Consider the following 26,306-nt stretch of genomic DNA (forward strand, 5'->3'; position numbering starts at 1 on the left):
AAAGTCAAGAGAACCTCAACCGATCACATTGCATTAATTATTTTACAAATAGCCCAATGTAAAGGAAAACACGAATTGTATCTTTTTCAAGTTAACCCCCTAGCTATTGCAGGGGCAAACTTGCTCCCTTTGGTGGCCAAAACGAGAGGTGCAACAAAATGTAGGCTGAGTTAAAGTAAATATATTCGATGAAGTGGATACTAATTGTTTGTTGTGGATCACTTAAAAGTGGAGAGGGGGCCGTAGTGGGAAAAAAACAGCATATCAAAAATTAAAATGCCGTTGACACGGTTCTATTTAGACTGACGTCATCGGTCATTGCTGACTTAAATATAGTAACAACACGCACTACACAAGACAGAAACACAAACAAGGCCCCAGTCAACTTTAAACAACACTTCATGCAGCTATTTCATTAAAAGTGGAGGATCGTACTCACCTTGGAAAGAAGCAGCTCAACTCTTTGCACCTGCAAAAGGACAAGAGGTAACAGTATGAGCCATTTTATGTCCTAATTTAGCAGTTTTGAATTTGACCTTTCAAAAAAGGCAATGTTGCCTTTTTAATGTGTTCATATTGCTTCTGATTTGTCATGTATGGATAGGAATTAGTCATACAAACAAGAAATGAGCAGAAAATCAAACTAGTGGATTAAAAAAAAACAGCTACCTGTTTTCAGTCATTTACTGCCATTGACAATCAATCAAAGGCGTTCAATCTAATTTGAAAATTTCATCCATGATGTCTGGCGTTGAATGTCCAATCCATTGTAATTATTATATACATACTATACTAATTTGTATTCCTCATCTTATTTTCTCTCCTCATTGGGGTCGGAGGGGGTGCTAAAGTCTATCCCAGCTGACTCCAGGCCGATCGCAGAATTTTCATTCATATTCTTCTAAAAGGAACAAAATCTGTTGTTAAAAAACGAGTGATTAATTGAATATCCATTTGACGTTTGCGCACTAGAACTGTAGTCAACGGATAAATTGTGTCCATCAAGGTGGACAATGAAGGACGAGGATGAAGACATGGACCTGCAGTACTCAATTGAGCAAAGTCTGCTCGACGCCAGCAAACGCAAGCAAGTCCGCGTGTTATTCTGATGCACACATTGACCCCCCCAAAAATGATGCTAACTGGATTTTTTTGCAGTTCTGAAGGTGCTAATAACATCTCCATCTTTACGGCTATTCGACAAGGTGAGACGGGATCAAATCGCTGATCTTGTTTTTGGGTGATTCAACATTTCAAGGAAGATTCATCATTTTATAAAACAAAACAGTGAAGGGGAAAACAATTAATTTCAAACCAATTAATTAAAAAAAGAAATTTTAAACAGAAAACAAAAACTAAGTATTCTCCTTTAATTAGATTTTTGTTGTATTAAAAAGAATGAAAAATGAAATAAATGTGACCAACTTTTTGGGGATGAAACATGAAAAATGCCTATTATGATAATCAGAAAAAAAAATTAAAACACTGAAAAAAAAACAATTTAACAAAAAAAATTCTATTAGATTGATATCAGTATTTTTCCTGTTGCAAATATCCCAATATTTTCCCCACGAGTATGTTTTGATACTGTACCGAGTGATCGTTTGTATTCTGTCTGTCATTCAGGACAAGTGAAAGTGGTGGAGCATCTGAGCGCCAAACGCAAAGACGTTTTCCTCCAAACGGACAGTCGAGGATGGACAGCCCTTCACGAGGCTTCCGCCCAGAGCAACCCTGCCATCCTGGAGCTCACGTACGCAGGTCAGGATCAGACTCCTTAAAACCGAATCTGTTACAAGGATGAAGAACCGTCAAAATGCCATGGGCAGTGGTTAATCATGATTTTATTTTTAAAATAATACTTAAAAATCTAAAAATTCGATATACTTTTTTTGTGCTGAAGTTTCCCAGGTTCGGACCTTCCTGTGTGGACTTTACATGTTTTTCCCGTGTACGCGTGGGTTTTCATTGGGTACCTACCACATCCCCAAAACATGCATGCTAGGGTGGTTGAACACTAAATTGATTGTTCGTCTCGTTTTGATTGGCTGGCCACCAATGTCGCCTGGTCCCCGTATTTGGCAGGGATGGGCTCCAGCACTCCTGCGACCCTTGTGAGGATAAACGGTGAGGAAATCGAATGGATGAACGAATAAGTGCAATACGAAACCTTCCCCAGCTTCGGGCGACGACGCGGTGGAGAGTGAGACGGCGCAGGGCGAGACGCCACTCTTCCTGGCCGTGGAGCGAGGACTGGCAGACAACGTCGACTTCCTCCTGAAACGCGGGGCTAGGCCCGACGCGCAGAACCGGGAGAGGGACTCGCCGCTGCACGTAGGTAGGCTAAAAAAAAAAACAGGACAGTACATTCAAGACAAGTCGGGAAGCTGATAAGGGACTCGGATATCAGCTGTCCGCCGGGGTCTCCCGAACCTGGTCCGTCTCCTTCTCCGGGGAGGCGCGGCGGTGGACCAGGCGGGCGCCCACGATCGGCGACCGCTCCACGAGGCCTCACGGCTGGGCAGCGCGGAGCTGGCCGACCTGCTCCTGGGGTCCGGGGCCGCCGTTGACGCCCGCAGCCGCTTCGGCCTCACACCGCTGGCCTTGGCCGCGCAGGCCGGACACCTGGATATGGTGGAGCTGCTTCTCAGGAAAGGTCAGACAAAAAGAAGAATTCAGTGCAACATTTTTGTGAATACCGTAATTTCTCGCATATAAGCCGTATTTGTAAGTCAAAAAATGATGACTGAATCAAGGGTATGGCTTACAATGTCACCAGTAGATATCGGCAAGGTAACATTTAGTATTTGTTTGTTATTTCCTGTTTTGCAGTAAGAAAACAACCATTACTGGATGAATTAATTCCTTATGATATTGACCCTAATAATGTGCTTTTGATTCATACAATATCTCAGAAATACCACGTGTGACAATTTTTCTTAAGAGTTTTCTTTCAAAATGACACATTTGTATTCCCTATTAAAATCATGAATATGGAGGTGAAAATTGGGAATCAATTTATATGCGAGAAATTGTCAAATTCAACAATTTTAAGGCCATTTAAGGGTGTGGCTTATATGCGAATAAATACAGTAACTATAGAAACATTATGCAATATTGCAACGTTGTAAACAAACAAGTCTCTTAACTGTTAGCCTGCCATTGTTGATCGCCATTGTGTGCGCTAGATGGCAACACAATTTTAGTGGAAAATACAACCGAGACACCAGTTAGCTTACCGGCTGCCATTGGCGGCTGTGGACGTCCAATCCACGTGAACGCGGAGGGCTGGCTGCCATTTTTGTCTTTCCACCTCTAGGAGCGGACGCGCTTTCACGGGCCAACGACGAGGCGTCGGTGCTGTACGAGTCGTGCGCCGGCGGCGACGTGTCGGTGGTAGCGCTGCTGCTGGAATACGGTGCCGACCCCAACGTAGCCAAGCAGAGCGGGCACCTGCCCATCCATCGCGCCGCCCACAGGGGCCACCTGGAGTAGGACAAGTACATTCGCGTGTAGCAATTAGCCTCACGGTGTCATATGGTGTGTTTCTGCGGGCAGAATTCTGACGCTGCTGATTTCGTTAACTTCCACGGAAGACGTGTACAACAGCGGGATGAGTCCGTTGCACTGCGCGGCGGCTGGCGGCCACGCCCACTGCATCAAGGTGTGTCAAAGTGTTATGTTTTGGTGTGCGTATCCTCTACCTGTCTTTCCATCAGGCCCTTCTGGATGCTGGTTTCGACCCAAACTACACTTTGCATCCGTGCGTGCGCCGGGGCTACGACGACGAGAGGAAATCGGCGCTGTTCTTCGCCGTGTCCAATAACGACTTGGCGTCGGTGCGCCTGCTGTTAGAGGCCGGCGCCATGACCAACCAAGACCCCATCAAGTGTCTGCAGGTACTACAGGACAGGTCTTCAAGTACTATGTGGGGGTGCAGGGGTGGATCTAGAAAAATATATTTTTGAGGTGGGAAGAGGGAGGCAGCCACCTTTTTATAATACATTGATTCTTTGGGTAATTATAGGATAATCTGCAACACATTTAACTGTGAGATTTAATTCATCAAAAATATATTTTTTAAATCCAAGTAAGTTTGGATGTCTATGCCAATTTTGTTGATAAAACATCAGATTTTTTTTCATTAAAAAAGTTTAACAAAACAACATGTTGAAATTATAATCATTTTGCATTTTAATCAACTTAGATTTAAGTGTGCTTAAGAAAATGACGTGGAGTAGATTTATGAATGTTGTAAGACCAATGAATGAGCAAATGACCAGAACTAATGTTTTTTTTGTGGCATAGTTGCCTTTTAGCAGATTAAAAAATAATTTACAGTTAAGCACATACCTCAAATCAAAAGCCGCGATGAGAACTTTCAATCCCTATTATAATTTTGTGGCTGCCTACTCATACTATGACAAAATCAACAAAAACATATTTTCTCCCATGTTGATTTGACAAATCAATATGTAGCAATGTTTACGGTGTTATACATTCAATTAAAGTCAAACTTTTCAGACATCCCAGATACAGACTTACCAGTATGTATTCCTTCATGTCTTCCAACCATTGGTGATTCATATCCTATTGAAAAAGAAAAAAATCAACCCTTCTTTGAGTATTTTTTGATTTGTAGGTGGCTTTACGTCTAGGCAACTACGAGTTGATCAACATATTGCTGCGGTACGGTGCAAACGTCAACTTTTATTCCCGGATCAACACCACGCATTTCCCCTCGGCCCTGCAGTACGCGCTTAACGACGAGGTTTGATTTCGGGCGTCCCCCGCTTTGGCGAGGGGCGAGATTGACGTACGTGTGCGGCAGGTGGTTATGAGGATGCTGTGTAACTATGGTTACCACGTGGAGCGTTGTTTTGACTGTCCATATGGCAACGGGTCGCATGTTCCCGAGGACTACGAAGGCTGGAGCGACACTGTCATCAAAGACACGATGGTAGGTTAGTAGTAATAGACCTCATTGATTAAAAAAAATGATATATTTATAGTATATACAGTAAAAAAAAAAAAAACATCTCTAAATGGCGTACGACTTGAAAGCAAATTATGGAACTCATCATTTGTGTATGTGTGCGCGTCAGTTCTGCGAGGTGATCACGGTGTCGTGGCTCAAGCACCTGTCTGGTGGCGTGGTCCGGATTCTGCTGGACTACGTGGATCACGTCAGCCTGTGCGGCAAACTGAAGGCGGCGGTCATGGAGCAGCGGCAGTGGGGCGACATCTGCAAGCTGCAAGGTGAACTGTAGCGTCATTACCTGGTTTAGCCACGGAAAGGCCGTGGTTCGACTGTCATGGTTCCCGCAGAGAACGCCCGCTGCCTGCAGCATCTGTGCCGTCTGCGCATCCGCAGCTGCCTGGGCCGCCTGCGTCTGCGCTCGCCTGTCTTCATGAGCTTCTTGCCGCTACCCCCACCGCTGAAGGACTACGTCCGGTACCACGAGTACGACCTGCGGGGAAAAGCCAATGAGCACACGTGATTATCCGATCCCTGCAAACCATAGCGAGTTAGGTATCTAATGAAAGGCCTTGATCGGGGATTTCCAGATTATGCTGTTAAATCACCAATTTCCCCTCTGATGAATTGTTGATGAATCCATTTTTTTGTGTTAATTTCCCTTTATACTAGCTCAAATAACATTTAAGACAGTGCAGTGTGATATCTTCAATGAAAGGTCATAATGAGGCCATATGACAAAGGCATGCCCCAAAATAATTTTGGTGTCAAAATTGAATACAAATCCATCTATGACAAAGTCAACAGGTGCTTTTTTGGATCTAAAACTTATGTTGATTTCACCTCATGTTATCAAAAAAGTTTTTAGCCTTAAATTTGACTTGCAACAAGGCCAACAAGCACATTAAAACAAAGTATAAAACAGGAGGACTTTCCATGTGTTTACTCACTTTTCTTTAGTAGGACAAAGTAATGATCCAAAGATATTAAGTGTCAAATGGGACTTTCGATCAATTCAGTGCAAACGCCCCAAAAGGCCAAGTTTATCCAATCATACCGCAGCATGTAAACTTAAAAAACAAAAACAAAGTACAACAGGAAGCCAAAACAACCTGGAAAGCTTTAATCTCACTGTCACCGTTCTACCAAACAATTGGGGATGTTTTGGCTGTAGAAAATAAATGCAAGTAATAGTCATGGCAACATACACGTGTGTAAGGGAGCACAGTTAAGGGGTCTAGAATTTTGAACCGGGTGGGTGCATGCGACTCCTGCGCTGAAAATGTCAGACACACGCAGTTTTTGGCTCAAGCGCCAGACGAGTACTGGTAAAATACTGCTAAATAATCCCCTGAAAATGTCACTCTATGAGCATATCATCTATTTTTACACTTTGGAAGAGACACGTAGAAGACATTCACCCAGGCAGGTAAAAGGTACAATAAAAAAATAAATTATCACGTCAATAAACCCCCAAAAATAAAACATTTGCCCTTTTTGGGGGGAGGGGAGGGGCGGGCGGCGAGAGCCTTTTACGGCCTCGGAGGCTCGCCGATTGGTCCCGGAGACGAGTGTGTGGTGATGTCACGGGAAAGCAGGAAGTGCGTCCTAAAAAGCGGGGAGTGATCACGTTTTGGTGTCATTGACGGCGATGGACGTCCATCAGTTGAGTTAACTCACACACGGAGGATGAGTTCATTCGGGTGAGGCAAAATGAGTTAACCCACTCGTGGTGAAAAATGGCGACACGGCCAGTGTCCGATTTTCACAATATTCCTGTTTTTCACGTGGCACGGTTTTCGCGTTTTAATGATTTTTGCAGCACACCACGAAAAACAGGGGACTACTGCAAAAATATTTTTCACAGTATTCCCTCGTTTTTTGCGTTTTTCCACATTTTGCGGTGCGCCGCGAAAACCATTGGAATGGAACGGACGTCTATCGGCGTCAATGTCCACCAGTGACTTCAAAACAACTTTACACTGGAAAAGTGCCTTTTTCCCCCTAAGTGTAAAGTGAAGAAATGGTTGCACTAATAACTAAAAGAGCAGTAGGGAATACCACGCTAGTGCACATTAGTGTACGTAGAGTACGCAATACTGGATGTGTTTGTCTTTTAAATGGAGCAGAAAACACAGAATTTCTTCTCACGAGGCCCTTCGTCTATGCTGAGGAATAAGACAGAAGAAAAATAAGCCTATTGCTTTCAAAGTTGTTTGACTGACAGCACTGAGCGTCGCTTCATGCTGCAAAACGGCGGTAGACCGCCGCTTCATGCTGCAAAATGGCGGTAAAGATCTGACCTTCTTCCCTCGGTACCGATCCTCGTTGTCCTTTTCCGTGTCCAAATTCAACTTTGGATGACATCATCGCTGGAGTGTTTAACCGCTGGGATCATTCCAGAGTTGCTTTTATGCTCTTTCGGTTCACAAAGCTGCCATTTCGCAGTTGGTGGGGGCACAAGAGACGGGAAATTGGTTGTTTTCCTTCCAAGCGGAGAGTAATGGTAGAGCTGTAACAGAGGATTCAACAGTTTTTTTTTCGCGTTTTAAAAATTTGGGCGAGTGAATGGGTGAAACTTCTGGGTATTCGGTTTGACACCTTCACTACCTCTAGGAAATTTGCGACACGCAATCAAATTTAGATGGAAAACTGCCGGGCGGCCAAAACCGGCGGAAATAATCCCTGCAAAAACAAAGGCAGATCCAACATGGCGGGGGAAGTGCTGTGTTGGGGGTGTCATCCTGACATTCCCTTTGTGAAGGTGGAGAATTCCCAACCTACTTCACTTTTTCAGAGAAAAGGGGACTCGACGCGGGCTGTTGCCGTGGCGACGCAGGCCAGCGGCAGAATATGCTTGGAGGTTGGATATTGCGCCCGTGTTCACTGTGGGCTTTCGGCCCGCAGACCCTCCAAGATGCGGATCAGGCTCTCCAGGCCCAAAACGTAGCCCCGGTCGGGCCCGTCATGGACCGCCGTGTCGCCGCGGAAACCCTTGAAAGTGGAGTGGGCGAAGTCGATCATGCGAACGTCCAACAGGGGCGGCGGCTCCTGCCGCTGGGGGGAACAGGGCGGCGTGAGGGGGGTCGGGGCGCAAGAGGAGTCCGGACGAGGCGGGGGTTCCTCGGCCAAAGGTGGAGGCGTGGCCGACAGGGGCGCAGGAGGAACGCAGTGGGCTTCTTCGGGGCTCTTCTGCTTGCCGACCAAACTAGCGAAAGCGTCCGATTTCTGAGGAAAACAACAAACATGGCAATAAAACACATTAAATTCAATTCACTTAATTAATAACAATTATTAATCTATTATTATTATTAAAATATATTTTTTATAATACTCTGTTTTTGTTAAATGACAAAGATACATTTAAAATTCTTGGATTTTGAATCATCTATTTTACTAAACTCATTTAATTGATACAATTTTAATCAACTTGAATTGATTTTACATAAAACATTTTATGAATTTTTTTAAAATTAGATGTGTTGGATCATTTTAATTATCTAATGAAAAAAATACATTACATTACACAAAAAAGAAGAGTACTGTTTCATTTATTCGAACAAAAAGTGACAGTCAAATTTTCTTATTTAAAAATATTTTAAACAAACTCATAGGCTGCTATTGATAACATTTTTAGTGGAATGGGCAGATGAACAAAGGTCCTGAAACATGAACTCTAAAAGCCGTTCCTCCCAGTTCCAAATAAATTGGACCTCCCTGGTTGCCAGAAATATTTCAAGCCCCCGACGTACCTTTCCCTCGTAGATTATAAGCAGCGAGGACGAGTAGAAGCGGTAGGACGCCTGTCGTTCCAGCACCGTTTTCAAGCTGCGCAATTTATGAAGGATGGGCTCAAAGAGGTCCCGCCTCAAGCCCCGCCCATTGTGCATGTACTGCCGCAGAGCCTGGCCAAAGCCCTCGGCGGACAGACCCCGCCCGTAGTACTTGTTCCTGCAGAGGTAGTGGCCCGTGCTCAGCTGGTACACCTGCGCCCAAGTGAGATTGGCCACCATTCATGAGTAGCACCACGTACGGGGGCCGGCGAAGAAGCGCCATTTTTACCTGCATGCCGCACAGTCGCACCCCCAACGTCGCCGAGGTGCTCTGCTCGCATTTCTTCATCTGCCTGGCCGCCTTCTCCTCGGAAGCGTCGTCGCCGTGCTGCCGGGTGCCCATCTTGAGGTCCAGGATGCACGGGTACGAGAAATGGTGGACCACGTTTTCCAGCAAGAGGAACTCTGGGTGGGGCGTGATGTTAAGGGAAGCCAAGTCCAGGACAACCGTAAAATGGGTACCACAAGGGCAACCACTTTTTGGAGTTTTTAGTAGGTCTAGTCATGATGGAGCCTTCCTAAGTTCAACATGCCGAGCGATTTTGTGGGAAGAATTCTCAGACTAGAGTCATACCTTTACTTACGACTGCCCTAGGTAGGAAATTTTGGGGTTACGAAAGCTTTTTATATGCAAATGAGTGCCCCGAGTTACGAAAAAGATCCAAGTTACGAAATCCCCCAAAGAGTAAATGCTCGACGAGTTGGTCAAAGGGCATAAAAACTAAATTTCTAGAGATAATGGAACATTCGGCAGCGAGGATTACAACAGCAAAAAAATAAATACTGGAGAAATTTCACAGACTGTCTTCGTAGCAAAAAACTAAGTGTTAATGAGTCGTGCTGTCGCCCACTTTGACGACATTTGTCTGTTGCATTACAGAAACATTATTAAAAACCAAAGGCAATTGTCTTTGGATAGTTTTTCAAATCAAAATGTCGGTCAACCAGTACTGCAGAAGGACAAGTTGAGTCCAAACAGGTAAGAGCCAGTAGCGATTAATAAAATAGGTGAAAAACGTTAAATTCCAAAGAAATCATAAAACGTATGTTGTTGATTAATGTTGTTTGAATTTTTAATGTTGAGTTTATGTGTTCATGTGTTGTGCTGAGCACTGCTCTCTTTCTGTTGCCTACTGTTAGCTTCCTCCTGTTCCCCCGCGTTTCAAGGCGGAGAGATTTTGTATGCTTGTTATTCATCTTAAGACATTAATAAATCATTTTCTTATAGTTTTCTTTCATTTTTGTGTGATTCTCACATCTTTCATACGAAATTGGGACACTGACCAATTTTATAGGGTTTAGTTGTTAGTTGTGTGAGGACCATGGAACGAATTAGAGAATTTACATATAAAGTACTACTCTACTTACAACATTTTCAAGTTACAAAAAAAAGTTCTGGAACCAATTTCGTAAGTAGAGGTAGGACTGTACTTTGAAAGAACTCCACTGGAATAGCTATAAAAATGCTAAAGAATGGCTATAAAATGCCAAGTCTACCAATTTGCTGAATTTAGCGGGCTCAATAGTAAAACCATTTCCATAAGCCATAGAAATGACTGAATTGACGTTTGTCAAGTAGGAGAAGGATACTGAAGAGTTTGCGATCCTTGGACTCGGATCGCATGCGACTGAGCTGCTGTTTGTGGCAACGGAGGCTCCAGGGGTTGTGGCCGATCTTCTCGGAGCTCAGTCCGCTGTTCCAGTCCAGCATTTGGAAGGGCAGGTCCATGTGGATCTTCTGCTCTAACCTGGGACTCTTCAGCTCGGTCAGGTTACTGCCATAAAAGGAGTTGTCATTTATTGAGTTCCATTTTAAATTATGATTTACTTCAACATTTTGAGTTTCATTTATTTGAGGAGTTTAATTCTTATAAGGTTTAGTCAGTATTTATCAGTTTAACAAATAATTTAAAAAATTAACAACTACGTATACATGAAACATTGGATGGATACAAAAGTACATTAAAGAAAAAAAATCATACTGTTTAATGACTAAATAGAGAAGGTTGAATTGAAAAATACAGCTAATAAATAACCAAATTTAAAAACAAGACAAAAAAAGAACCAATTAATATAAAATTAATGAAAATGATAAATGCAGATTCATTTTTTATTTAAAAAAACCCAACCACAATAATTAAATAGACATTAATACATATCTTTAACAGAAAAAATATTTATTTAAATTTTATTTGTATCATCTTCTTTGTCTCCTAATTAATTAACTTTTAATTTTCTTGATATTATAATGTAAAATGTAAATTTAGGCAAATTTAGATTAAATGATCGACAAATTTATTGCGCGTGTGCATAATGCAAAAGTGTGGCGAGCGTACTTATCGGCGGCATCGGCGGCGGCGTTTGCCTCCCGGCGCTCGGCGCGCTCCTCCTTGTGTTCCGTTGACGAGGAGGAGCGGTGGAGGCTGCGGCGGGAGTGCTTCCGCCGCGGCTGCTCGCGCTCGGCCGGCTCCCGCTCCTCGTGCTCGCCGGTCCCCACCTCGCTGGCGTTGTGGTTCTCCCCGTACGGATAGGCCACCAGGTTGATGTAGCCGTCCGAGTCGCACTCGAAGCACACCAACACCACGCCTGCCGCATTCAAACGGTCACAAACCACTCAAAGCGACGCTACTTTAACAGAAGTTCACTCTAGATCACATGTGTCAAAGTGGCGGCCCGGGGGCCAAATCTGGCCCGCCGCATCATTTTGTGTGGCCCGGGAAAGTAAATCATGAGTGCCGAGTTTCTGTTTTAGGATCAAATTAAAATGAAGAGTATAGATGTATATTAAATTTCCTGATTTTCCCCCTTTTAAATCAATAATTGACATTTTTTAATCATTTTTTTCTGTGTTTTTAGTTCAAAAATCAGTTTGTAAAATCTAAAAATATATAAACAAGCTAAAGTAAACATTGTTTTAGATCTATAAAAAACTGAATATTCAGGGCTTTTAATCCATTTATTTAAAAAAAATCTAAATATTATATCTAAAATGGTACGGCATGTGAATGAATGTGGCCCGCCAACCAAACTGGGTTTGACACCTCTGCTCTAGATTGAGAACTCGCTAATTTCGCAACCAACCGAGAACGAGCCAATTTGTCATATGAATTCTTAAAGGTCCGATGCGGCCTGGTCATGTTTCCAACGTGTTGTAATTTAGTTTAGAGATAAGTTCCAAAGTTGCTGGTGCACGCCACTTCAAATAAATGTGTACCTTTGTACTCAGGGGTGAACTCCTTCATCTCCGGAGGCAGAGATTCATAGAAGCGTTGCTCTCGGCTGATCATGGGCTTGCACACCGTGTGGTCGTCGTAGCGCATCATGCTGGTGTGACCACCAACCTAAAAACAAACAGGCACAATGAGAGGATGCAAACTAATCTGATGAAATATAAGGGGGGGTTAAATAGTTCCGCCCCACTCTGTGCGTTATTTTTGATACACTAATGGTTAGGAACACATCATTGGAACTTTATCTGGTTAATAAAGTTTTATGGATAGATCCAAAATGTCATTTGGACATCTTTGCCCGCACCTGATGCATAAAGGGTTCAAGTGGAACGCCTCCTTCTCGGGATGGAAGTGTTGCGCCGGCCGCTGGCCCCGCCCCCTGCAGCTTGCTGTCCATGCTGTTGGTGTGCGGGAGGCACATGGCTCCTGGCAGAAGAACCGAACCTCCTCCTGCAGACGAGAGTGCCGCTTTGAAATAAAAAAAAATATGGAAATGTATCATTTCAGATTCAGGTCGCAACTGATCAATGTATTCGATCCATTATTTTTGCAATTAGTGGACTAACGTAGCAATCACGTTATTCGTTGTTGCATTACTCTGGTCTAAAACTTTTTGCTGAAAATGTTACGTTATGAAACGATGTATCTGAGGGTACTGTTTTTCAATGTAAAAATCTACTATGCTAAAAATATATTTTCTTAAAATAAACATTATGCAATAAGACAATACATTACAGGGATAGATGTTCTAGGGCTAGCGTGAATTCTCAGTGAAAGGATAAAAAGAGCTATAAGCGGCTCTGGAGCAGCAGCTTAGAAGGCCGAGATGAGACTAGCTTGAGTTGATTAAGACGCTTAAAATAAATCAATTAATTAATTTTTTTTAAGAGGATTTTGCCAATTTTGAGTTCAACAACGTCTCTAAACGACTGATTGGCTACCGAAGCAGCCCTTGCTCGGACGTGTCCTGACCCGGCACATGGACTCTGGCGGGCAATGATGGCGAGGGCGGGGCACAGGGGACCACGGGCTGCTGGGAGCGCACGCCGGCCCCGGGGGGAGGCGGCGCCAGCCCGGATGACCGGCTGGCAAGCCCTCGGACCGCCGCTCTCGAGCACAAAGGTCAGCGCTTCCTGCGGGGACAAGAAATGGTTGTCACTGCTGGCCGCACGGTCAATTGGATTTTCTCATAAGTGATTTTTGATTGATTGATATTATTTTTTGCAAATGTCTTTGTTATATTCAATTGAAAGATAATAAAAGCATTTAAATTTGATTTTTTTTCATATTTAAAATATTGCAATAAATAAATAAAAAGTAGAGACAATACCTAGTGTTTTTCCTTTTGTTTATTTTATAAAATATTATTTAAAAATGAATAAAATCTAAAATTAAAAAAAATATCCACACCCTTTTTCTGTTTTGTTTTAATAAAAATTTAAAACCTGAGTAGATTTAGTTTTTTCTTGTTTAAATAATGATATTTATAAATGATATATTTTGTTTTTTTCCTAAAAACATTGTTTTTTAAAGATATAAATCAATAAAACTATAAAATATTTAGTTTTTCTCTAATTCCGTTTTTGATTTTAAATATATATCATACAATAACAGAAAAACACAAAGGAATAATAAATTATTATTATTTTTCTTAACTAAAAATGTAAGGAAGCAAATGAAGCAATCATTGCACGCAAAACCATCTTAATCGATTAATCTTGACAACCCTGATGGAAAATTTCAAACGTTTAGTGTGAATCTCCGTTTTAAACCCTAATCCCATTTTCAAAGCGTCTTTTCTTTGGTCAATTTGATTTAATGGGAGCAAATCCAGAAGCTGGCGGCGGGCAGACTCACATCAGACGAGACGCCAAGTCACGTCAGAAGGAGGAGGGGGGCTCTTATCTCGCCTCATCTGTCGGGATACGCTGGTGGATCTGATGGCAAAAATAGAAGAGGATTCATTTATAGAAAAGTTTTTTAAAAAAGTTGTCAGGTTTTTTTTATCAAACAGTTTTACAAAAAAACATTAAAAACCTAAGGAGTATATAACAGTCGTCTAATTTGATAGTCGATTGGTCCATTGAACGTGGCAGCTGCATTTCGGATCAATTGTTGATTTGATTGGATTGTCCTACGCGAAAGCTTCGGGGTGATTTTATCTGGGTGTATTCGGCATCCGATCACTAAACGGAAGGTGTCCTTCACGTTCATGTTTCCTCTGGCGACGTTCAAACACGACAGGACGTTTTCCAGAGGCTGCAGTGAGGAAGAGGAGCTAATGATGGTGAGGATGAGGGAGCCTTCCTCATGACGTCGGATGCTTTAACAAAATTAAGAGGTGAGCTCATTCTCAGATGATTTAATCAAACTTTTGTGTGGCCACAATGAATGGACAACTAATGGATGATCAATTTAATATATGGCTTTTTGCATGCTGGATGAATTATTTGTTGCCAAAAAAAAATCCAGTTTTTTTAGCGTGTAAATATCCTCTTATGTATAGTGTATTGTTTTTGTAATTTTTTGTTGACATTAAAAACATCAATTTGTGTAGAAAGGTTTCTTTTAAAAGAACAGTACATTTTCTCTATATATTTCTTAAACTTAAAAAAATATTACATTTTGTACATTTTATTTATTTAAATGCTTAAAACAGATAAATGTTTAATATTAATGTTCCTGTTCATTTATTGGTTTATTTTTAACTTTTTTTTCTTTATTTGGCTTGTTGCATCCATCAATAAAAAGAAAACTTTAAAAAACGCAATGTTCAGTTTTTATTTATCAATTAAAAAAACATTCAAATTTCTTTCGAATTCAACGAAAGCAGATGATTGACTACCATACACATCACTCATTTACAGTGAATTCGACGTATATCGCCGTCAATTGCAGCAAACGACTTCATAGCCCCAGATTATCGGCGATCTGACTCAATTTGTACCGTCTTGGCTCTCCAACCTCCACGAATATCGAGGCTGCCCGCACTTAGACAACTATGGGGCATTGTCCTTGTTCGGCTTCCGAATTTCACCCCCAAAACGTTCCCATCCGAAAACGGACACTTTAATCGCGTTTACGTTTCCAATCAACTTCGCTGTCAAGACCGACCAAGCTTGTTGACCTTAGCCTGGCAACACGCTAGCTCCCGGGCTAACACGTCCTGTACTTTGTTTTAAATCACGATAATTTCAAACAAATAGGTGACTTTAACTCTTGGGAATCGAAGCGGTGGTAGTTTAGCACCGTGTAGCCATCGGGTTAGCCGCCGGATGACGTCAATTCAGTTGACTTGCTTTTAACGGAGCCTGTTTCTTGCTAACACGGAGCTAAGAGGCTAACGGCTCAAGCACCCTCCTCCGCTTTTGCGGACACAAACGACGACGAGATACGACTTACCCTACTGCTGCGACGTGCACTAGTGTGGTGGAAATGCACGGGGTACTGGGGAATATATGTCAGAATTCTGCTTCGCTCAAATTCGAGGGCGATGGCGAGGGTGGCAGCGAAAACATTCAGCATCAGGCTAACGTCATGTTTGGCTTTTCAGACTTGTTATGCGACGATGTGGGGATTTAACGCCTCCTGCGGGTTGTTTTGGGAAGTACGCGAATCCAAACCATTTCTCGGCGGCTTCTATTCTTGCAGTTTTTTATTATTACCTGTATTATCTTTAAATATATGTGTGTAAAATAATGTTTGCAGATAGTACAAGTTACTTTTATTATAAATAGGTTTAAAATGCTTCAACTTCTGCCACTTTTGTGGACAGTGTGGTAAATGAGCTAGATGCGTAATGCACGCTATGAGACAGTCGGAACGGCCGTCATTTTTTCGGCCATTTTGTGTCAATCTACATGGAATTGGTTGCATTTTATTCCGTTTTCAAAGGATTTCCAAATGGCTTGCTTTTTTTTCATAAACGTTTGAAATTCATTAAAATGCATATCATATGGTAGTTGAAAAAATGTATTTTCCCAACATCCAGCTTGACTCATAGCTGCATTGATCTATTTTATCCCTCCAACTCTCTAAACTCTAAATCTTGCGCTTAATCAATGTAATATCTGTGGACATACCCAAAGGATACATTTTATATGTCATTGTTTCCACAAACATTAAACAGGCCCATCCTGGAAAAATATATCTAAAAATGAACCCACTATTTCCGAGTTGTCTTCAAACGCAACATCGCACTAACGGCAGGGTCATACGACGCAAAACTACGTGATTGGCGGTTCATTCGAAAGTCTCAACTAAATTAGCCAATCAATGAGGTCGCTGTCAGCCTCCAGCGTGCCCAATATAGCAACCAGGAAAGCTTGGGAATGCAATAAAAGCGAAAACAAACAGCCTTCTGGATTTTATTATATTTGTGTGTGTGAACCGAACACCCCACTGATTTATTTTTAATGTAACATTTATTTTTGCGGCGATTATCCTATGTTGCCATGTATCTCGGGTACGTTTGTTTTCAGATAAACTTAGCTCGCCTAGCATGTTGTCTCGCATTTCTCACTGGATTGAATTGAAATAGAATATGATATATAATCCATACTACGATGAAGAAATAGATATTTTCTGTGTTTGTCTTTGAGCAGAGATGGCCTGCTGTTTGAACTTCAAAATGGAAAACCCAAATTGGTTGTCCTCAACCAGCGTAAGAATATTTTTTCCCGCGTTCATCTCTCTTCCTCTGCATTAACGTTCATATTTTCATCATTTCTCCATTATAGGCGTTGACAGAAATAATGTCAAGGTAAGACCCCTCAATAATGAGCAGATACTTTGCTGTGAAACAATAAATGATGTGCTTTGCTTTTTTTTTTAACATGCTGAACTGTCAACATGACAGTTGCTTCATAATACATACAGCCAATCAACAAGGACCCCTCCACCCCCTTTAATGTTTCTAATAAGCTTTAAATAAGTATATATATATATATAAAGACAAATAGGGATATTTTCCTCAGAATTCCCTTCGGACTCGACCCAGAGGTACCAAGACCCATTTGGCGGAAGGCGGAAACTCCTTTAGAACCGTAGGGGTGGCAGCCAGGGTACGAGGCGGTCTAACGGCCTCCAAGACATGGGAGCGTCCTACGATAACGCCTGGAGTTAAAACTGCACCCAAGGTGAGTTTCCAAAAATTATGTTTGGTGTAGATTGACACTGTCATAATATTGGGAGATTAGAGCTTTTTTATGTTACCTGAACCAGAAGACGTACGCAGCATTTAACTAGGGATGCCAAACTTGACTTTTACTACGGACTAGTGACGTTACATTTGTGTATTGGAGATAAAGTCAGAGCTCCAGAAAAGCAGCTGCACATCAGGCGAGGGAACGTCTTCACAGACCGCGGAGACGTCCGGACCGACAAATTTGCTCGATGTCGACCTACCGAAAGACGTGGCGGTGTGTTCGAGCGGCGAGGAGGATTTGCACGACATCCAGGACGTCCCAGTGGAGACGGGAGAGTCCGGTCTTGCTGGTGAGTGATGACCAAAAACAAAGCAAAAAAACATGTTGAATAGCCATTTTATTGCTTTGATACTCAGTGTTTTTACAATGTGCAGTACAAGATGAATTAGCAGAGGGGGGTGATGAAACAACAAGAAATGAGATGTCGCCACAAGAAACCGTGTCAAAGTGAGATGAGGAGCTTTGCATGTTTATATTTATTAAGGTTTTATTATATAAAGAACCTGAAAAAAGTACTGGATTTTTTTTGACTATTATAATACTAATATATATCATTTTTGGAGGGCCTTTTTTTTCTTTATCAGAAACCAAAAACAAACACGTTAAAGAAAGCACAGGAAAATGGAGAACAACAGGTTAAATGGGCATCTGTTAACAGTTTTCCAGATAACTATAGCCTAAAAAATGTGTTTTAAAAAATCAACATAATGTCTGTCGGTGGTTAGTGATTAAAAAAAAAGTTGCAATAGAATATTAGTCAAAGGTTCAGCCAACTATGAAATGCGATTTATAGTCCAGAAAATACGGCCATTGATTTTCTTTTTTTACATTTATAAACTAAATTGGTGGTGTGTGAGCCCTTCCAGTTCAAATGGATGGAATGTCTGTTGCCGTCAATAGCCAACTATGAAATGCGATTTATAATCCAGAAAATACGGTAATAGATTTTCTTTTTTTACATTTTTAAAATAAATTGGTGGTCTGTGAGCCCTTTCAGTTCAAATGGATGGAACGTCTATTGCCGTCAATGGCAGCCAGTAATATTGATGATGGCTTTATAGGTCTTACGGAGGTCTGGTGGGCTGGCTGGAGCAACGCGACGTTGACACCAGAGTGAACGAGAAAGAAAAGAAGGCGCGGTGGCTGCAGCAATTAAGTATTTTGTCTCTTTCTTATAAAAAAAAAAACATTCAAATAATGTTGGGACTCTGTGTTAAACATGAGCAACAGTGTGTAATGCAGGCTGAAGGCTGTCCACTACTGGCTAATTCATAACCAAAAGAAGAACCTACTATTGTTTATAATTGTTGTGTGTTGCAGATGCACAGATGGAGCTGAAGCAGCAGCAATGTTTACCCTCGGTAAGGCTACAGGTAAGATGGAAAATATTACATTTAAGAAGTACATTGTCTAGCGCAGTGATTTACAATGCAAACTGTGTGACTTGTTTAGGTTGAAGAGGAAGGAGGAAGTGAGCGCCCTCTACAGCTGCGGAGCCGCCACAGGGAGCAGCCGGCAGCCATTAGGTCAAGCCTCAGACTTGGGGTAAAAACACATCTAATACATATATTAAAAAGAAAATTGTCAGTTTTTTTCATTTTGTCTAATTATAAGGAATTAAAAAAAATCCTATTTACTCAATTCCTTTCTATTTTTTTTGCTTTTGTTGTTAAGACTACAGTAATCCCTCGAATATCGCGGTTAATCTACACCAGACATGGCCGATAATCGAAAATCGCGAAGTAGGGTCACCCCTATTGTAACTTTTTTTTTTCTTCAGTGCTGAGTCCTACTAGCAAGAGTGGCTTCCGCTTATAAGTTTCAGCGTTGATTTTTACATTTTTATGAACTTAAAAGAATAAATAAAATATATATTTTTAAATGTAGTACAGTGGTACCTCGAGATACGAGCTTAATCCGTTCCGGGACTGAGCTCGTATGACAAGTTACTCGTAACTCGAGGTAAAGTTTCCCATTGAAATGAATGGGAAACAATTTAATTTGTTCCAACTCTCTGAAAAAAACACCAGAAACAGGATATTGGATTGAAAAAAAATGTTTTATTTCTTATAATTCGCCATATATTGACAAAGTAATAAATAACGAGTGGTTTAATAGAAATAAAGTGTTTAATCTAACTAAAATTGGCCGGATTTCGCCGAGGGGAGAGGGGCTTCGTTTTTTTTTTCCCTCCACACAACGCACTCGTAAACAGAACAAACACTCCACCCTCACGTTCGCTATCGATGGGCTGTTTGCTGTCGTACTATTCCCTTCAAAATATTCCGAAAATGATGCACACAAATGTCCTCACAATCGGAGAACGCACGACCACTTGCCAACGAGCAGCAAGCAGTCTTATCAGCGATCGCCCCGCTGCTCATCTTCTTCTTCTTCTTCTTCTTCTTTTTCACCTCAGGCGCCTGAGGATTACCCTCAGCAGCGCTAGGGCTGCCACTGGAACACGGATAAGTTCATCCAGGGAGTTGCCCAAGCCGCGATGGTAGCGTTCGGTCATTAAGGCCGGACAGCGGAGCCATAAGTGTTCAGACGACTCTGTTTCCTCGTCGCACAGGCGGCAGCGATCCGAGTCGGATTTCTCATGGGAGCTAGCTGGCTAGCGGCTCCTTTTAGCTTGTAGCATCTGTGTTCGCGTCCCATCGAACGGCGCCTATGATAGAGTTGCTACCGGGGATACTTTTGCGAGCACGAGTATACTTCATTACCCAGAAAGCCCTCTTTTCACCGCGCATGCGCGTTGTGCGTTTCCTGGTCTGAATAGCTCATCCGGTGCTCGTAAATATTGTTATACACGAAAGATATGCCAAAAAAAATGCCATGGCAACCTGGCTTGGTCGCATGACGAAACTTTGACCGCATCACGGGCGAATTATTCGATCGAAATTTCCCCCGTAAGACGAGCATTCCGTTGGACGAACGGTCGTATGACGAGGTACCACTGTAGTGAATTCGCGATAATCGAGGGATTATTGTATTGAGAAATTTCCAAAGAGGCACATGAAATATATATATTTTTCCAATGTTGTATTTCATTGAAAATTGTGTTCAAAATACATTACAAAATAAGACTACAGTTTACAAATTATTTTTTAAAGTAAATATCAAAAATAACGTGCCTCCAGAAAATGGGTTTCACACCGTTTTCTAAATTTCCAAAAGTATTTTAAAAAAACTTAAAATTTAAAATTATTGCAGAAAATCTAAAATCATAACTTTTTTTATGATAAATGTAAAATTGAAGTTCATACTGATTTATTTTTTTGTAAAATGTGCTTTATAATAATTGAATATAAAAAAATGTATTAACCAATAAGCAAATGTTTACTCTTTTACCCCTTTTTAAAAAAAGTTGAATTATTAAAGATAAAAAAAAATACATGAAAAAGCGAAACTACTAATGGGCTAATTGGCTGACGTTGACGGTTATAGACGTCCAATTCATTTTGACCGGAACAGCTATTTGATAATGGATTAGTTAGTCGATTAATCATGGTCACCTTACTAGGCGGTGACTCCCGAAGAGGAGGCATGGGCCTTCGAGAAGCGAGAGGAGCAGAGGAAGCTCTGGTTGGAGGATTTGGACCGGCAGAAGGAGGAGAGCAGCCAACGCAGGAGGCGGGAAAAGATTCTGCTGGCTCAGGTCACCACCCCGTCCGTCACCAGCAATGCCACGACACCCAACTCAAAGATTCCGCTATACTCGCAGGAGGAGGATCACCAGCTGTGGGCTGCGCATTTCGACTCGATGCAGCGCAAAGCTCCGGTCCTAACTCTACCGCCCGCCGTTGACCGAGAGCCGTCGCCCACCTCGTCCACGACGGGGGACGGCGACATCCCCGCGGCGGGAGGCGGAGCCAAAGACGCCTCCAAGAGCAGGTGATACCGTCTTTCCCGGGGAAAATTAGGGGGGATATAAATCAGCAATGAACAGGCAAATTTTGCTAGCTATCTCCGGAGCATGACGGCCTTGCTGGACCCCATTCAAATGGAGGAGCGGGAGAGGAGGAGGCTCAAGCAGCTGCAGCAACAGAAGGACATCCAAGCTCAGGTGGAGGAGCGGCAGAAGCAAAAGAGGGAGGAGGAGGCTCGGAGGAAAGAAAAGGAGGAGGAAGAGGAGAGGAAAGTCGTGCTGGAGAGGGACGCGCTGATCAGGAGGTTCCAGCAGGAGGAGGACAAGCAACGGGAACGAGGCAAGGTCAGTACAAAAAAAACTACTCTGGTACCTCTACTTACAAAATTAACTGGTTGCAAAAGTGGTTGGAATTTTTTGTAAGTAGAGTCGTTTTTTTTCCCTTTGAAATTACATTTTTAAATTAGTAATAAATATATTGAAGAGTTTAATTAAAAAAGGTGCAAAATATTTTTAATTTTTTTCTTCATATATTTTAAAATGTAATTAAATGAAATTAAATTAATAATAAATATATTTTTGTGTTTAAATGCCAATTCAACCATCAATGGTATATTTGATGAATAAAACCATTAAAAAGGCATAGTCAAGTTGACTGATGCATTCTTTACACAAGGGAAAATGGTTTGTTTTTTCTTTTTTTTTTTTTTTATAAAATTTGTTGTATTTTTTTTTCTAAATTCCGCAAAAGTAAAAAAAATAAAACAACTTGTGATGACGCAGGAGCAGCCAAAAATTGATGCGGAAGATGGAGAAAGAAAGGAGTCGCTGCACGGACGTGGTAAGTAGAATTCATTAACTGACTATCAAGTGTGCCTCCTTGACACGCGTGTGCCGTTCAGCTCCACATCCGGCAGGGAGCGCAGACGACAGGAGAGACACGGCTGTGCAGACAGGTCAAACAAAACAAAACAAAAAACACCACTAGTATTCCTTAATTTAGCTGCTAATATCCAGGCGTCTTTGTGCGCAGACACACTCGCTGCAGCTCCTTCGACCTGCATTTGCAAAGCCGGCAAGGAGAACACCGCCGCCAAAGGAGGCCCCACGCTCAAGACGGAGAAAACAAAGCCCGGCTGGAACAAACGCAGGTGACACCCAGGGTTGACCCAAACAATCGGCCATTATTTTCACCATCCATTTACTTTAGGTGTGGTCAATATATCAATGTACTATTGGTAGATTGCCGAGCCATGACCTCATATAGCATTTTACTCTTTTAAAAGTAGCAAATGTATGGCAATTAATACGTAATTTTAGTGGGCGGGCCCGGTGGAGCGAGTGGTTAGGGCATGGGCCTCTCAGCTCTGGGGTCCTGGGTTCAAATACAGGTCACGGCCAACTGTGTGGAGTTTGCATGTTCTCCCCGGGCCTGCGTGGGTTTCCTCTGGGTACTCCAGTTTCCTCCCACATTCCAAAAACATGCATGGTAGGCTGATTGGACACTCTAAATTGCCCCTGGATATGGATTCAGGGTGTCCCCTGCCTCTGGCCCAGAGTCAGCTGGGATAGGCTCCAGCACCCCCCGCGACCCTGAGGATAAAGTGGTTCAGAAAATGAGATGAGATCAGACATAGTTTTAGTATAGTGCTATGATGATCTACTGTTTGCCTGCGTTTTGCCTTTGACATTATTCACCCAAACAGGCCCGACCGGCGTTTCATCCCGGCATCGGAGCGTTACCCGGCCACTCTACAGAGGAGCAGGCAGGAAAGTCGACTCAAGAGGCAGGAGGAAATGCTCGGTCTGCAGGAGCGCAACTGCCAGTCGCGGAAAGTGAGCACTGTGACGCAGCGTCGTCGTGCTCTTATCCGTGCCGGGACTTTTTTTCTGACTTGTATGTTCCTTGCAGGACAACTGGAAGGGTGCCGGCACCTCTGCTCAAAGGTGAGATGTGACATCAACATAACATTTTTTTTTATCTCCAACTAATATGCGCCATGTTAAGGGGATTCTGTCTCCAGTTTGAATTGGTATAGCAAAGCAAATTCATCTTCTATGGAGCCACTTTCAATTTCGTGTTCCGACTCGTCGCACGATAAAGACAACGAGTCTCCACTACCGTTTTCCGACAAGTCATACGCCATCTGTCGTAATCCTTGCGTTTCATTGCTTCATCGGTTTTACCTATGCAGAGGCAAACTAGTACAGAAGTAGCAAGACTTTGAGACTTCTGGAGTCTTCTTTGATGGTCAAATATTTTTCTTTAATCATTTCTTATTCAAACGGCTTGTTTAAAAGTTCCAGAATGTGACCACTAGAGGGCCTAGGCGTGCCAGAATTTCTTAGCCACGCTGTATGCTTTTTGCGCTTCAGGGAGTGCTCCCCTCCCAACACGCAACCCTCAGTTCCAGAGTTCCAGTTCATCCCTTATATCCGTACAGAAGACGTCATCCACTCGGACCCCACTCAGACTCCTTTTCAAAGCCACAAGGGTATGTGAATGTCTTAAGTTGTCCAAGTTTTTTTTTCAACTACAAAAAAATACCCTCTTAAGAGGTAAATTTGCTAATCCGTGAGTTGCCGATGAATCATGGCTTCCCTATCTAGAAATATATTGAAAAATTGTTGACAATCCTTCATTGTTTTAACAGCTCCGAGCCCACAGCGGCAGCAGGAAATCCTCCGAGGCCTCCAGCAACTACGACAGGTAACCAAGTCAACAAAAGTGCAGAAAAGGGGGCCAACGTGTTTTCAAAAACCACTGCGTTTGTCTGCTACGTAGGGTTTGCTTCAGAAACAGAAGGAGCTTGAGAGTGACCTGCGACGGGGTGGCAACCAGCGTTCAGCTCCGTCCAAGTCTTCAGATTCTCGTGGTCTCAAAGATCTTTGAGAGAGAAAAAGGGGCCTTCACTCACTCTCATTCCCATGGATGTTTTTTAATTTATTGCATTTGTCGGAAATAAAAGCGAAATGACCAAGATTTTGTTTGTTTCCCTATGTGGGTGAATTCAACAGAACATGTCTTAACCTCTTTTTCAAGTAAACTCACGCAAACTCCACACAGGTCGTCTAACACTGTCAAAGAGTTAACAATGAAAATGCAAAAATATTAGTAGATAAAAATCATATTCTCGTGATCTGTCATGTACAAAAACTGAAAAAAATTGTATCAACCCTCTTGCTATCAAATATATATGATATTTAACAGCATGAGTGTTGATACATTTTTTAAACCATTTCAGTATTGATAGTTCTATACTTTGAACAAAATGTCCTTTTATATTTGTGTGCGTATGTGTGTGTGTTGGTTGTTTTATTCAATTAAACAAAATTCAATCTAATTTCGAAATGTGTGCTGTTTCAGCTTGCCGTGCTTCTTCAAAGGCCTTTCCACCCTGTCAGGTCTTTTTTTCTTGAGGACTAAATGCAATTAGTTTCTCGGTGAATCTTGTCCTGCCCCCAAATTATACTCCTTGGTTTGTTAGCATCAAGTGAACTCAATGACTCATTTTTGGGCTTGAGCGCACAGCAGGATGGCGATGGCGAAGACAGCAAAGACGAAGATGGTACTCTGGTTTTTGGCAGGTGCTCCTAAGATGGTTTGGATGGATGTCAGCACGGCGTCTATAAGCAGCAAACCTCCTAAGTGTCACGTTGGAGCCTGGGTAAGACCAGAACCCTCAACGCCTGAATTCTAATCTTTTACAAGTAGAAGTTAAAGAGGCCCCGTTGTGTGACAGCAAACTTTTTTAGTGATATCAGCGTTTGCAGTCGCCACGCTGGCACCGGCGGCTTGGATCCTCCACCACTTGCCCGAGTATCGCCGCACGTCCCGCCACTGCAAGCCCGCTAAATGAATGCACCCGGCGGCCTTACGGTTTCCATAATTTTGTCAAGTTTGACTGCGGTATTTTATTCTCTATTGGCATTTGATGCTCTTGAGAAAGTGCAATCATGTGGATGTGTACATTGGGCAAAATAAATGTTCTTGGAGGAATAAATACTTGTTTCTTTGTGGCTGTATGACAGAAGTTATCTCATTTTCTGAACCACTTTATCCTCACTATGGTGGCGGGGGTGCTGGAGCCTATCCCAGCTGACCCTGAATCGGTCTCCACCCAATCGCAGGGCATAAGGAGACAAATAACCATGCATGCTCGCACCCATACGTAGGGGCAATTTAGAGTGTCCAATCAGCCTACCATGCATGTTTATTTTGGAATGTGGGAGGAAACCGGAGTACCCGGAGGAAACCTTCACAGGAGAACATGCAAACTCCACACAGGTTGACCGACCTGGATTTGAACCCAGGTCCTCCACAGGCCGACACGCTAACCACTCATTCGCCGGGCCACCCCAAAATACGTATCACACCTGCCATCAGCATTTCTACTACCCATAAATGATCTAGTGATAATAACATTTAATTATTAATATCCATACACAAAACATCTTCATAAATGTCACTAGAATTTGCACAAATCTGACTTACCTTATTTTTCACGTCTGTTCTTCTCACTTGTCATTCAAACGACTTTTCTGCTGAGGTAGTCCATCTTCTAGTATTTAGTAGTCCAGATCTTTACCTCACAACTTTAGCTTCGCTACATGTTTTGCACAACAGAGCTGTTTCACTCGAAAAACAAAAGATATCCCCCAGTTTCAGAGCTTGTTCTTCTATTTGCACATAGTCCGACAGCCATTCCAACTTAAAAGATCCACCGTTCTTTTTTTGCTTTCGTTTGGGGAGTCGACTTATTACATTCACTTTAGCGGAGTTAGCCGACTTAGCTTTAGCCTCAGCACAAGTACGTACTGTCAATGCCGCGATTGGCTGCGTAGCGTAATTGCATCGTATCCAATGATTGGCTGGATACCTGCCACCCAAAGAAAGCAAAATATTATATATAGAGAGAGAAAAAAGTAACATATTGGCGGCCCGGCGGATAAGTGGTTAGCGCATTGGCCTCACAGTTCAAATCCAGGTCGGTCAACCAATGTGGAGTTTGGTGTTCTCATGGGGCCTGCGTGGGTTTTCTCTGGGTACTCCAGTTTCCTCCCACATTCCAGAAACATGTGTGGTAAGCTGATTGAACACTCTAGATTGCCCCTAGGCATGAGTGTGAGCGTGAATGGTTGTTTGTCTCCTCTTGCCCTGCGATTGGCTGGCCGCCAATTCAGGGT

The 26,306-nt window shown here is 42.4% G+C and overlaps 3 protein-coding genes across 6 annotated transcripts; 2 read left to right on the forward strand and 1 right to left on the reverse strand.

Moving 5' to 3' along the window:
* Positions 1 to 741: 741 nt before the first annotated feature.
* asb14a (ankyrin repeat and SOCS box containing 14a) lies at positions 742 to 5,873 on the forward strand. The gene is made up of 13 exons (XM_077602037.1): positions 742 to 750; positions 981 to 1,099; positions 1,159 to 1,205; positions 1,627 to 1,761; positions 2,180 to 2,338; positions 2,411 to 2,656; positions 3,320 to 3,491; positions 3,559 to 3,664; positions 3,720 to 3,899; positions 4,643 to 4,771; positions 4,832 to 4,960; positions 5,106 to 5,259; positions 5,329 to 5,873. The coding sequence occupies exons 1-13, from the start codon at positions 742 to 744 to the stop codon at positions 5,499 to 5,501; spliced, it is 1,758 nt and encodes a 585-aa protein (XP_077458163.1). The 3' UTR covers positions 5,502 to 5,873.
* A 213-nt stretch (positions 5,874 to 6,086) lies between these two features.
* Positions 6,087 to 25,919, reverse strand: ip6k1 (inositol hexakisphosphate kinase 1). Of its 4 annotated transcripts, XM_077602355.1 has the most exons (11): positions 25,615 to 25,919; positions 17,448 to 17,534; positions 13,899 to 13,978; positions 12,983 to 13,174; positions 12,346 to 12,509; positions 12,026 to 12,152; positions 11,148 to 11,397; positions 10,402 to 10,586; positions 9,041 to 9,216; positions 8,731 to 8,964; positions 6,087 to 8,206 (listed from the first exon to the last, which is right to left on the reverse strand). In XM_077602355.1, the coding sequence occupies exons 4-11, from the start codon at positions 13,020 to 13,022 to the stop codon at positions 7,862 to 7,864; spliced, it is 1,521 nt and encodes a 506-aa protein (XP_077458481.1). In that variant the 5' UTR covers positions 13,023 to 13,174; positions 13,899 to 13,978; positions 17,448 to 17,534; positions 25,615 to 25,919; the 3' UTR covers positions 6,087 to 7,861. The 4 variants fall into 4 exon arrangements, with proteins under 4 accessions (XP_077458481.1, XP_077458484.1, XP_077458482.1 ...); XM_077602358.1 differs by lacking the exons at positions 17,448 to 17,534; positions 25,615 to 25,919 and adding an exon at positions 15,444 to 15,608 and having other exon boundaries at positions 12,346 to 12,491; positions 13,014 to 13,174; XM_077602356.1 differs by lacking the exons at positions 17,448 to 17,534; positions 25,615 to 25,919 and adding an exon at positions 15,444 to 15,608 and having other exon boundaries at positions 12,346 to 12,491.
* On the forward strand, positions 16,290 to 24,102 carry ccdc66 (coiled-coil domain containing 66). The gene is made up of 20 exons (XM_077602366.1): positions 16,290 to 16,506; positions 16,646 to 16,704; positions 16,781 to 16,803; positions 17,018 to 17,179; positions 17,345 to 17,537; positions 17,623 to 17,695; positions 18,310 to 18,404; positions 18,569 to 18,621; positions 18,701 to 18,793; positions 20,775 to 20,909; positions 20,976 to 21,145; positions 21,215 to 21,464; positions 21,903 to 21,960; positions 22,022 to 22,075; positions 22,153 to 22,270; positions 22,826 to 22,955; positions 23,032 to 23,066; positions 23,496 to 23,614; positions 23,774 to 23,829; positions 23,905 to 24,102. The coding sequence occupies exons 1-20, from the start codon at positions 16,496 to 16,498 to the stop codon at positions 24,010 to 24,012; spliced, it is 1,995 nt and encodes a 664-aa protein (XP_077458492.1). The 5' UTR covers positions 16,290 to 16,495; the 3' UTR covers positions 24,013 to 24,102.
* Positions 25,920 to 26,306: the final 387 nt, after the last annotated feature.

This window comes from Stigmatopora argus, chromosome 6, assembly GCF_051989625.1.
Source record: "Stigmatopora argus isolate UIUO_Sarg chromosome 6, RoL_Sarg_1.0, whole genome shotgun sequence".
NCBI classification, from domain to species: domain Eukaryota; kingdom Metazoa; phylum Chordata; class Actinopteri; order Syngnathiformes; family Syngnathidae; genus Stigmatopora; species Stigmatopora argus.